Raw genomic sequence first — 14,220 nt, 5'->3', positions numbered from 1 at the left:
CAGTATAACTAGCTCAGATTATCATCTAATTTATCAGTAGAAATAGCTCAGAATATCACATAATTTATCAGTAGATATAGCTCAGATTATCATCTAATTTATCAGTAGACATAGCTCAGATTATCATCTAATTTATCAGTAGAACTAGCTCAGATTATCATCTAATTTATCAGTAGAACAAGCTCAGATTATCATCTAATTTATCAGTAGAAATAGCCCAGAATATCACATAATTTATCAGTAGATCTAGCTCAGATTATCATCTAATTTATCAGTAGAACTAGCTCAGATTATCATCTAATTTATCAGTAGATATAGCTCAGATTATCATCTAATTTATCAGTAGACATAGCTCAGAATATTATCTAATTTATAAGTAGACATAACTCAGATTATTATCTTATTTATCAGTTGATATAGCTCAGAATATCACCAAATTTATCAGTAGATACAGCTCAGGTTATCATCTAATTTATCAGTAGACATAGCTCAGAGTATCATCCAAATTATCAGAAGAGATAGCTCAGAATATTACCTAATTATCAGTAGACACAGCTTAGATTATCAACTGATTTATCAATAGACATAAAACAGAATGCCACCTAACGCATCAGTGGAAACCTAAGTTTCCTTAAGTCAATTTATTTTTTGAATAGAAAAGAATGTGATTTAAAGTATAACAGTATCAGTAATTGATATCTGTTCAATCAATTTCCTAATCTTAATAATTTCTATTGCTACACTCACACATGCAGTTAAAATCACTCAAATATTATTAATTTTATAAACAAATTGTAATGTAAGAGAATTTGATGAATTTTATAGTTGCACTTGAAACTATATAATGGACAATATGTATTTATGATAAGTGCACAATATCTATACATAATATATACATACATTGATTATGAAACGACAATGAGACAATCATATACATACATTATATAAGACTCAGGGTACTAAAGTGTTGCAGGGTCATGAGTACAGTTTCTGAGAAAAATGGTAAATGGTTAATGGTATGACAGTTAAATGAGAAAGTTACTTATGATTTTTTTAAATTCTGATTTAAGTTAATCATAACAAATAAAAATTCTTTGGAAATTTACCTTTACCAATACCAAACATTATCTTAAATATTTGAGGTGACCACTTCTGCACTCGAGTCATATAAACCTAACTGATTAATTCATAATGTCTCCCTACAGAATAATCTTTCAGTGAAAAGGTGCCCTAAAGTATAAGGGGAATGTCCCAGTTAATTTTGAATTTGTGTTGGAAGGGTTTGCTTTCAGCTTCACTAAAAATAAATTTGATTTTTTTGGTGTATTAACTTTGTATTCCCTATATGCATTAACAAACATTCTTGACCAAATAAACCCAGAAAGTTCAAATACAACCTGAAAACATGATCCTTCCAGATATATAAATACACAATTATTCTGGATATTCCCTTTAAATGAGATCAATGATATAAAGTTCCCAAAGCCTGAAATATGGACGCAATACAAAATACTAGATGAGATAATAGTTTAAATATTTGCTTTGTTAGGTGATAGAGCTCAATTTCAAGAATCATTCACTGAAAATTCAGCAAAAATGAAAGTGAATGTAGATAATAAAATGAAATTAATTCTAAGCCATACATAAATTCCATCCCAAGCAAATATTGATGATTGGATGATATCAGCAATAAAAGCCCAAGAAAATGTTGATTCTACCCATAGAGACAACAGTCAACTTTACAAACTTTTGGCATTTTGTAAAAGCTATTAGATTTATAGTCTGAGAAAGTCTATTGATAGCTGAAAATGAGCTCTATTATCATAGCAAATATTAGAGGACTATATCCCTTTCATATTTCAAAGTTCTAAATTAAATCCAAATTTATGTAATGAATATTGATGAAGATTAAAATGAATATGGGTCCAACCGGGGCGTATATTTATTGTAAGGGCCTCCTCGTAACTATTAGGCTGCACATCTCTATCATTTGTCGTATAAAACATTGTATGGAAGAGTGAGATTATATTGTGTTTCCAGAGCCTGGATCCATGTATTGTAAAAAGTTTTCCATAGAAACGTAATTTCTAATGATGTCCACGAGAGAACAAGAAAATTAATTCCTTCTCAAATTTTACATGTAGCAAGCATATATAAAAGGCATCACTCTTTTGAAGACTAACATGTGGCCTACAATAGAATTTGGTATTCCCAAAATTTATAGTAATGGGCCATCTATGCAGCAGTTTTATTGCAGGTTCCTACTAAGAGGTTTGAAGCATCTTAACAACCAAACTTGAGTTATTTTGACATTTCAATTCCCCATGAAAAGGGTAGTGTATCAATGATATAAGATGAAATTTTGGTTCAAATGTTGAGTCAATTCAGCCCTATTCTGTGACACCAAACAGTGCTTTGCTGCAGATTCCTTTATAGCCTTATGTTGATTATGTTTCTTTAGCAGCAATGTAACACATTTATCACATCTAACCATTGCTTGCACAACCTGATATTCTCCGTCATTAATTTTGATTTGTCCACAATTTATTTCTCTACCAATTAGATTCTTTCCAGCAAATCATGCAGGGAAAATGATTTTCAGAAGCAAATTCTCTTTGTTATATGAGTCTCAAAGTTTAAGTATGTTGAGAGGAGCTGGTTTTGACATTACGGTCAAATATTGCTTTGGCAACGGTGAGATGTGATAAACCTCATACACCATTGCTAAGGGAACATGTATTAAATATATATAGATTGTGAAAATCTCTGGCCTTATTTCAATTTAAATTACACTCTTTATAATACAATTGAGATAGATTAATTAACAAATGAAATCCAAATTTACATCAATACATAATAATAGACTGATAACCTGTTACAGCAACATAAACACCCCATATGGTCTAAATGAACTCTTCTAGACACACCTAATTTTATTTTATCAAAAAGCATATGTGGAAGATCTCAAATGGGTGTGGGGAGTGCCAAGTTACCAGTTACACAAAACCTGTCTCAAATAAGTAATGGGAAATGTATTGCTCATAAAAAGAAACTGAATTTCAACCAATGTTTATAGAGGTTAATTTACTGGCAAACAATTTCAGAATCTTATATTATATGTTGATGAAATTTGAAAGTCACTTTCACTCACTATGACCTATATCACTTTATCTTTCACAAACTGAAATTGTCACATTAATGCCCAGATTCCCATGATCTGCAAACAACTGGGCAATATTGGTGTCAAACACAAGACAATCACTACTTAATATTGCTGACTGTATTCCATCATGAATACTTCTTGGCGTAGCTTCCCATGTCAACCTTCTTCGATGTCCATTTAATTCTAACCTGAAATATAAAATTAATAATCTTTAGATCATCAGAACTTTTCATCACTTCTTTGGGTTAGATGCACATAGGGACAGTTAATCCACACAAAATCCATGCAAAGTGGGTTTATTTGTTAATATCTCTCTCTGCAATTTATTAATGATGATAAGGGTTGAAAGTCCACATTAGGCCAACTTAAATGTACTGATTGTAGCATCAGCACTTTTTACCTTTTTTAGGAGGATTTGAAGCTATTGTACCAAATTGCAAAGCAGACAACAATCTAACTGGCTACCGATTTAGCTATTCTGCTATTTCACATAATGGTGTTATATCTATGCACTATCTAAGACAATATTCAATATCGGAAATTATGTTAAAATAAACTGCCATTTTTTATTAAGTACTTTGACCATCAGTGGACAGACAATATTAATGTTTGAAACTTCCAATATAATGTCTCAAAAATTGTTTGTTGAGGTTCATACAAGAGTTAAGAACTTAATCAAAGAATACCTATAGGCAAAGTTTTCTGCTTGTTTCCGAGTACCAATTAATTGTACAATAGCATAAAATAATTGAAGACCATCTATTTTTTCTTGTTTTTCTAAAACTAACATAAAGTTGTGACCAAAGCAGGACTGCATCATAACCCAGTCTACTGCACCAGGCAAATTAATATCTGTAGCTAAAAATACTATATCTTCTCCTAAAATAAATATATAATCAATAGGTACAATGATATATATTCTCATAAATCATAGTCTAACAATAGAACACCTGATTCACACAAAACTTCAATAATATTATTACTTAAAGGGATTGTTAACATAGACTTTCATTTTTATGTAACATGGTACATTTAGTAATTACTACTTAAAGGGCTCATTTATATAGACATTAAAGGGACAGTTCTGCCATTTTTCGGGGATTCCTTTTAGTCTTGAATAGATGTAAATGGTCTTCAGAAGTACTAGAAATGTAAGAAAATCACATAATTCCTTTAAATTTACTTCAAACTAGGAATTTTACTCACTATTTCTATATATGTATTTTTTATATATAACAGAGTATCTTAAATTGGCGAGTTGTCATTTTAACATTCAAACACAGATAATTCTGAACACACATGTACTAGAAGGCTCAAATTTCAAAGGTGAGCTGTGAACATTATTACTGATTAGCTCAGCTAAAAAGTTTTAGTTTCTGAGACTTAAGTATGATTGGTCATAAAAATGGTTTACCTGCCCCTTTAAAGCCCTTTTATGTTCATATATATGGAAGACACATAGCTTCGACTGATTTCAGCTCTCAGGGGTTTGGAATAGATATTCTACCCCTAGTCCTAGAGATTGCAGGTCACTATTTCATTATAATAGTTTGATTCTTGCTCAATAGTTTATTTCTTCAATGATTCGGATATTGGTCTGATATATCAAAGGTTAATTAGAATATTGGATGCTTAAAGAAGAAATGATTAGAAAGGATTTGCATGCCATATAATATATAATAACTTTATATGCTCATATATTTGAACATGATCTATCACATCAAGGTTTATGTTTGTGAAAAAAAAAAACAATTAATTTGTCCAGATCTTACCTTGTAAAGTAGTGATAGATTTGTGTATTTGTAATAAATGTGGCATCACTTGTTCTAATGAACCTTGCCATTTACAAGAGGCACCAGGACATGGACAACAATAAGGTCTGAAACGATAAAAGACTCTTTAACAGAATGAAAGAATGACTATATGCAAAGGTTTTATTCCATCTCTGCTGATTATATAATACATTGTTATTCAAAACAAGCACAATAATTCCAAGATTTCAAATAAAGACATTATATAACTTTTATAAGCCTATAGTCAACTTAACAAGAGTGAAATTATAACAATGGTCAATATCGTAGTGCTATCTACTAGCCAGGTGGATTACTGTAAAATTATGTTACCAGTTATTGACCAGTTTGACATTTCACGTCTGAATTGAAAACACATACCTGAATTCACATGTTTCTTCATGTTCTGTTTTTTCTGTATGAAGTAATGTGTTTTGACAGCCATTATTTGAGTATTTACAGGGGAACATCACAGTTGAAGCTACTTTTTCCATTGCCAAATTTCGTATATTTCCTGACAAATATTATAAAATTATACTTCAATATTCCTATAGCGCTCTACAAATTTATTTATTGAGCACTATTTTAATAGTGAAAATATATTCATTGGATTTTGATATTGTCAAAATTACAGTTATGGGGTTTTAAATTAATATTCTTACTACATATATAGAATGCTGTATTTCTTTTCATAGTGTCAAAGAGCAAGAAAGTTAATTCTATGAAATATCAATCCAAACTTGTACATTGATGCTAGATCTCCTCTTTCTCAAAAATTTTAACTATAAACTTTCCTAGCAAGTGCGGAACTTTATTTGCAGAAATGATGACTTCAAATCCAACATTAAGAATCTGTGCATAAGTTTAACACATCTGTTAATAAGATTAAGTTCTTACCTAATTCTCCCCGACACGTAGGACACATACGTAATTTTTGACGACATGTCTGACAAACTATATGACCACTTTGGCATTGCATTATCGGTGGAAGTGCATAATCAAAACATACTGGACATTCAAACAGGCTTGCTAAATCTGGATTGCTTGTGTTTGCCAAGGCTACAGCTGAAATAAAATAAACCACAATATTTACATTAATCTTATATATTATTCTAGATATAATCTTCGTAATTCATAATTGACTAAAAATATGATAAAGTTTGGTTTAATTCCCATCATTGCATTATATGACATACAATGATTAGCAATATTACACTATAGTCAATATCTATATAATCTGGTATGTCGACAAACTCTTCATAATTTCAACATCATCAGAAATTCCTAGGCATATAAATTCATAGAAAATTATTTTTCTTTTTCTTCCCATGTGAAAATGAAATTCCCTTTCATAAAGTCTTGGCCTTCAAATAACCTTTGACATTTTTTAACTTACCATTTGGAGGCAAAGCTCTCCTAGCTTTTGCCCCCATTGGCACCTGTCCACTCATTTTCTCTGTTGAATCTGAAAAAAAAATGTTATGGTTAAAATATCGCTGAAATACTGTCAATCATGAATTACACACCTGCATTAGGTAAGCTATAAGATTATTGTTTAAAACTAGTTGTCACCAATATTCATTATGAATTAGAAAGTAAAAGATTCATTAAGGAACATAAACTCATTGTATCAGGAATACAGGATTTGACATGATCTTATCAACCTGTATTGAACTAAGCCCACTACTACATTTTGGGGGTGTGGAAATGAGATTGGTGGCATTTAAATCTGACCAATCAGATTAGTAAAACAGAAATTAGGTCATGTAAAGAAAACTCAACACCACTTTGCCGTCGCCCGAAGAGATTAAGACACATTCTTTCCAAGTAAGTATTTCAAAGTAAGGTTTGATTTTCTCTCGGCTTTAATTCTTTAACGAAAATCAAAATATGTAACAGCACGCTGCTTTCGTTTTGTTTACGTTTGCAAACAGAGCTTAATAACAAGTGATTTGTTTTGATTGGCTGAAATACTGTATGTAGTGCTAATTTTGATTGGACAATATTCAGCTATGAATACATAATTTTTCTCACTTGTGTTACCACGGTCCTGAGGAAGTATGACGAATGGAGGTGTGGTTTGGACACGATGGACTCAAGCCTATTGACAATAAATATTATCTTCTGCTATAAATGGAAATTATAAGGTAGTAAAAGAAAATATTTGAAAATAAGGTACGGTAATACACACTGTAAGCTTATCTCTTGTATCATATTGTTGCATGATTGGCAATACCCAGCACTAAAGACAACAGAGTCGTATAATATCAATTTTCAGGAAAGACTAGTCAAATCTTTCGAGTAATCTTAGTTACAGAACCATGGATGTCAAAAGGTGATTTGCAAAGAAATAATAATATTTTTCTTAATGCACCATATAAAATTTCCTTAATTGTAACTGTGAACAATTTAAATATGCTTGGATTTCAAGGGATAAAATTAAATTTCTTATGTCAGCTTATTGAAATGTCTCTCAATTGAAAATATTTGCAAGAACTATTAATAACTCAACTAGCTTTAAATTTTAATCCAAAGTTTTGAAACCATTAATTAAGTTTATTATAGGCCCAAGTCATTTCAAGAGCAAAACATATCGATCTCATGACAATTAAAAAGCTTTTGAATGTGTGAGATAAAATGTAAAACAGGCAAAATACAGACACCACTCTGTACAATAAAGATCTAAATGTAAAAGGACATCACAAAATATCATTGACAATTAGAGGCCTCATAAATGTTAATAGTGCAAAAGCAGTTCTTTATGATTGAAAGCAGTCAATAGAATAAGTAGGGTATTTCAAGAATAATCAACTATCATTACAAAACAAAAGTTATGTGTATTTCAGAACCGTAACTAGGTTATCCTTATTATTTTGCTCGTCAATAAATAATATGAATGAGTGGACTAGGAAGGAAGAAAATGGCGGATATGTTTATACTGATATTTCTTGATTAATTTGAGTCGATATCAGTCTTTCCTTTTTCATTTCGCACCATATCAATTTGTACAATATATAGACCATACAATAAAATTCTTGATTCAGCCAGTTCCTACTTCCTAAAACATTCTTATATCATAGTCAAATCATTTACAAACCTTGAACTCGATCTTTATTTTTGTTTTCTTTTCAAGGACCAAATACTTTTGTGTATTTCCTCACAACTCCATGAGTAGAGTCTCATAACGGGATATGGAACTGAAATAATTTAGGGGTGCTGGTCTTATTCCGTACCATCATCTTCAACATGTGCCATTTCTGATATAAAATTGTTTTATTTTTTATTATTATTTTCAACCTTCATAGGTGTGACATGTGTATCTTACCATGGTTATCCTTGACCCCCCCCCCCCCCCCTCCTCTACTTTCTACGTGGTTTTCATATTTCCTAGAATATTGCTCTGCTTGTCAATAGGACGTTATCTGCAATGTTCTTGCCTATATCTCTGCAAAAGGAAAATCATCAAAATCAAATACCAGTGCAAACAAGTTTTTAATTTGCATTGTTAGCGATGTATAAGTATTTATAATCTTTTCTGGATGGTTGGTGACTGGTGTATGTGACAAAATGATGGGTGTTTGGGGTGGTTGGTGTTGGGATGTAAATTGACTGCGAGATACTTTATATATATATATATATATATATATATATATATATTTATATATATATATATAAATATATATATATACATATGTTTTTAATGTATTTAATATCATGTTTCTAGGCTAAGAGTACTCTAAAAAAAAAAACAGGCATGCTGTTATTGAATTGAATCTCCAGCACACTATTCAAGGCATTCCCCTTAAAAAAAATGATCAATTGAAATGTTCCATTATCTATTTTATCACACGATTCTTAATTTATCTGAAAGTAAAACAAAAGGCAACGAACAAAATAAAAAAAATGGAATATTGATACGATAGATACAAAACAGTTTTTACATTAACAGAATAGGTCAGGTATACCCTATAAAATTTGTATGCATAATAAATAAATATACTGGGTGTCTTTTTCTCGATTTTCTTTCTTCCACAATATACAATTGAAATACATGAAATTTTTTGTGCTTCGCATTATGACTCCTTTATAAATCTGTAAGCATACGTATATACATAGAATAGACTGTTACATAGACTGTTACAGTTCTATGGTATAATTTATATGCCTTTATTGAATCCGAATCTACATTTTAGACGATACTTGAGTAAAAGGTGAAGGTTGTTAAATTTACCGTCATTTCCGGCTAAGATTTTTACTTGACGCCATCTTGTAAGTCACGCTTTGTCTGGAATTTGCGTGAGGATACTTATTCTTCACAACGTTTAGATGCAACGATTTTAAAATGGCACACTTTGTTTATCCGGTGGCAAATACAGCCCAGCCAGCATCTGGCTACCCGACGGCTCAAACTGCATACGTAGCTGCACCACAAGCTGCTTATGCGACCGCTCCTCGGGCCGGCCAAGCATACGAAACAGCATACCAAGCAGCCCACACGCCACAGTATGCTTACACCACCAGGACTCCAGTAGCTGTTACTCCAGCAGTTGCCTATGATCAGACGAAAGCCTACTACCAACCAAGCCAAGCTGTTGCAACATACACTACACCCGAAACGCATTATCAAGCTGCCAAGCCTGCCTACAGTACAAGCTCAACATACAATGCAAGTGCCATCAGACATCAAGCAGCTGCTAAGCCTCAAACTGTTCAGGTTACATCAGCCAGTGGTTCATATGTTTATCCTGCATCTACAAGTCAAGCCACAACTACCTATTCTGGCTCTTCATCTTATAACAATTCGACCAGTTATGATGCTGCACTCTATACAGCTGCAACCAGTTATTACCAACAACAACAAACGTCTAAAACAACATCCAATTGGGCACTCAAAAAACAAAGTCAAAGCAAATTTACAAAAGCAAAGGGCCCACCTAAACAGCCTCAGCTTCATTATTGTGATGTTTGTAAAATCAGCTGTGCTGGCCCACAAACGTACAGAGAGCATTTAGAGGGCCAGAAACACAAGAAGAAGGAGAGTGCTGCTAAGGCTGGGGCTGCTCCAGCATCAACACGTTCACATAATCAATTGAGATGTGAACTTTGTGATGTTACCTGCACCGGAACTGATGCTTATGCTGCTCATATTCGTGGAACCAAACATCAGAAGGTGTTGAAATTGCACACTAGACTGGGGAAGCCAATTCCTTCTACCGACCCAGTTGTTATAACAAGCAATTCTTCGTCAGCAGTTACTTCTAAGCTTTCAATGTCAACTGCAAGTCAACCTACCAAAGCACCTGTTGGTAAAGTTGTTACATCTACAACACAAGGAACCAAAAAGGTTCTTGCTACACCAAAGATAACATTTGTTGGTGGAACTCAGCTGAAAACAACTGGTGTAAAGACTGAAGAAATCAAAGTTGAAAACAAGACAGAGACTGCTGAAGCAACCAAACCAATGGAAGATGAATTGAACATTCTTGGTGAAAAAGAGGTTGCTCCTGTTGGACATGAATACATTGAAGAAATGAAGAATGAACTTGGTAAAGTAGTCAGTTTCAACTGCAAGCTTTGTGAATGTAAATTCAATGATCCAAACGCCAAAGAAATGCATTTAAAGGGAAGAAGACATCGTCTGCAATACAAGAAAAAAGTTGATCCTAATCTTCAAGTTGAAGTTAAGCCAAGTATTCGAGCTAGAAAAGTACAGGAAGATAGAATGCATCGTCCATCATTTAAAGATGAAATGTGGAGAAGACAACAAGAAGAAAGATGGAGAGGTGAAATGGAAGAAGACATGTACTGGCATAGACACTTTGATATGGAATTCCATGGACCAAGACGACCAGGAATGATGCCTCCAAGACCATTTATGGCTGGTCCTGGAATGGGGATGGGTATGGGAATGCCACTGAGGAGACCAGATTCTGGTGACGACAGGAGAGTAATGGCCAAGCATGCAACTGTATATCCAACAGAAGCTGAACTACAAGCAGTACAAAACATTGTCACTACCTGTGAGAAAGCTTTAAAGCAAGTTTCTGATCTATTAGCTGAAAGCGATGCCCCAAAAACTGAAGTTGAAGTAAAGAAGGAGAAAGAACCAGTCAAAGATGACAAGGATAATGAAAATGATGAAAGTCAGTCTCACAGAACACTGAAGGGAGTCATGAGGGTGGGAGTTTTGGCTAAGGGCCTCCTGCTTCATGGTGATTTGAATGTAAACTTGGTAGTTTTGTGTTCTGAAAAGCCAACTAGAACTTTACTGGAGAGAGTAGCTGATGGTTTGGCAAAACAGCTGGCAGCCTTACCCGACAATAAATTAGAGGTGAAGCGATGTGTCGAGGAAGCAGCAATTATTGTTACAAGTGACGAAGAACCAAAAACAACATGTACCATCACATTATCATCACCAGTAATGAGAGATGCTAATCTGGCTGAGGGAGAAACAGCACCACTAGTGAAGGATCCACCAGATGTACTGGACAAAAATAAATGTTTAGCAGCCCTTGCAGCATTGAGACATGCTAAATGGTTTCAAGCCAGAGCTAATGGCTTACCCTCTTGTGTAATAGTCATCAGAATTATGCGAGATCTTTGTCAGCGAGTACCTACATGGACACCATTGGGTGAATGGGCTCTTGAACTGCTAGTAGAGAAATGTATCAGCAGTAGTGGACAGGTATTGAGTCCTGGAGATGGATTACGACGAGTATTTGAATGTATTGCATCAGGGATCTTGTTACCTGGTGGACCAGGATTATGTGATCCCTGTGAGAAAGAGCCCACTGATGCGGCTGGATCACTCATAAACCAACAGCGAGAGGAAATCACTGCCTCAGCTCAGCATGCCTTGAGATTAATAGCTTTTAGACAGATCCACAAAGTTCTTGGTATGGACCCTGCTCCTCTACCCAAGTTCAATAAACAGAGATTCAATCCTAGAAAGCGACGAAGAGCCAACAGTGCCAGTGGTGAAGTTGATGCAGAAGTTGGTGAAAAGAAAGATAAGAAGGAAGGTGAAGAATCTATGGAGACCACTGGTCAAGCGTAATGTAAATAACTAATCAAAGAGCTTTTTTTCAGGCTATAATTATATCTCATTTTTATCATTACTGAATCAAATATCAAATTCTGACCTGTTAAATCACAATTCCGTACAATTTTTCAATTATTAGATTGACACTTATTGCAAAATGTATGAATGTTGGGTTACAAATATTGAAAGCACTTGAAGTAATTTCTCTAATTCTGAGTACTGTACTCTGTTCACTTGTCTACTTGTCAGAATTTAGTGTTTCATGCAGTAATGATTTTAATATCAATCATTTTTGTGTTTGATTTATATGTTGAATTTGGTTTATTTCATGAGCGAATTTTCTAAATTGTGTACAGAACTACGAGTACGCTTGATATGTATGTGATCTGATTTTTACATGGGAATGGACAACTAATTTTGAATTGAAAGATTTGAAAAAGTGCTTTTAATTTTGTTGTGTACATATTTTAGTCCAAACATGAAAATGATTCTGTGCAGATGAGTGGGATTATTTGCGAAATAGATCGAAAGAAAAAGCTGTGACTTGATATAATTTTGTCCTGTATTGCCATACTATTATAGTTGTAGTCTCGTAATTTTATCACTTATATCAAATTATTCGATGGTCAAAGTTATAAAATGGTTTTCAACCTAACAGATTTTTTCTTTCGCTTTATGAATATTTTACATTTTCATTTTTATATATTAGATTAAGAATGGGTTGCAAAAATATGATAATGTAGACAAGTGATATATCTGAACTAGTGTACATTAATCTTTTTGCAGTCCAATTTTTCTTAATCATTGGATTTTTGTTCGCATTATGGTGAAGATAGAATCAACTTTTGCAAACATAGTGACGGCCTGCACAGCGTCATTCTGCTTGGATAAATACTCTCTTTGATGCTATTTTCCCATGGTAATTGGGTAGCATAGTTGGCATTAAGATGTCATATTTATGGGGGGATATGCATGGAAGCCCAAGCGTTTTTTATGGTACAAAAATCCACTGATCAAATGGTGCAGCCTTTTCAAATGAAATTTCAAGTAAATGTTTGATATGGCTGAAACCAGACATGCTTGTACTAGAAAAATAAACCTCTATCTCTATTCAACTTTCATTATTAAAGGAACTGTCCCAGATAGGGTTTTCAAAAGCATTTCTTTTATGTGCTAATGTATTGAAATTACAAGAAACTTTATTTGGTCTTCAATTTTTACACACCATTATGTGTATAAGACTGCCGATTTTTAGTAATAATTAGTGTTATATCTTTTATTTGGGATGTTTCCTTTATGTAATGATTCAACATAAAATATCCATCTGAAATCTTGCCCACTGGAACTGAATCCATGCAGAAATAGTGTGCAATTTCATTCTATTTCACACAGAAAGAAAGTGCTACATACACATATGAGCTAAGGTTATCTACTGAATAGGGTTGCTCCTCTTCACTCAAATTCAAAATTATAATAAAATGATACCTCACAAAATATTTATTCCGCTAATATTTTAAACCATTGGCATTTGTGATGACAAAATGTTGAAAACTCGAACCTCATGTCATGTGATCAGTTATAACTTTCAATCTAACAGGAAAGCTGATAATGCAATGTTCAGATAGGATTGGTTCATTTTCTCAAATTGACAGTTTCAATTGGACTAAAATTTCTTCAAAATTGGAATGTTCTAAGTTAAATTTCACATATAAAGCTTTTCATATCATCAAAACGGGTCATAACAATTGTAAAATTTGCAAATGATATGATTGTCTTGTTTGAAAGCTGAAAAGTTTTGCATATGAAATCTCAACTGCATAAATAGGGTTGTGGAAACTAGCTCTGGGAATTTGAGTAGTTTGTGCAGCCCTGTTTATGTTTTTAGCAATCATTGAATAACTCTCAGATGTTGACTTGCTTCAAGTGCAGAAAAGAATCAACAAGTGCATTAAAATATGGAAAGGGAAAATGAAATGGTACAGAAAGCAAAAATATCTTTCTAGTATTTTTCTTTTTGGCTTACTCCTATACAAAACATAAAAGATTAACCTCAATTAAATTGGATTCAGCAATTAGAATTTTTCATACACTTAAATAGTTCCTATCCTGAAAGATGATGCCAACACATACCTATACTCTTTGAATCTGGCTGGTGGTTACAGAGGTGCCACTTTACTAATGTTCAAGGAGTTGGAATAGAGTTCTTTAGTAGTAAAATTGGATTT

At 33.2% G+C, this 14,220-nt stretch overlaps 2 protein-coding genes across 2 annotated transcripts; one reads left to right on the top strand and one right to left on the bottom strand.

The window, feature by feature from the left end:
- Positions 1–3,167: 3,167 nt before the first annotated feature.
- On the bottom strand, positions 3,168–6,001 carry LOTGIDRAFT_115055 (hypothetical protein; the record flags this gene model as incomplete). The annotated part of the gene is made up of 5 exons (XM_009053817.1): positions 3,168–3,351; positions 3,850–4,042; positions 4,936–5,042; positions 5,335–5,467; positions 5,851–6,001. Coding segments are annotated over 5 exons (768 nt in total), but the record flags the coding sequence as incomplete, so codon positions are not given.
- A 4,260-nt stretch (positions 6,002–10,261) lies between these two features.
- On the top strand, positions 10,262–11,974 carry LOTGIDRAFT_53531 (hypothetical protein; the record flags this gene model as incomplete). The annotated part of the gene is made up of 1 exon (XM_009053575.1): positions 10,262–11,974. A coding segment is annotated over one exon (1,713 nt), but the record flags the coding sequence as incomplete, so codon positions are not given.
- Between the last annotated feature and the right edge of the window lie 2,246 nt (positions 11,975–14,220).

The sequence above is a fragment of the Lottia gigantea genome (assembly GCF_000327385.1).
Source record: "Lottia gigantea unplaced genomic scaffold LOTGIsca_20, whole genome shotgun sequence".
Lineage (NCBI taxonomy): Eukaryota > Metazoa > Mollusca > Gastropoda > Lottiidae > Lottia > Lottia gigantea.
The sequence above is the reverse complement of the archived record's forward strand: the minus strand, read 5'-3'. Positions and strand labels throughout refer to the sequence as shown.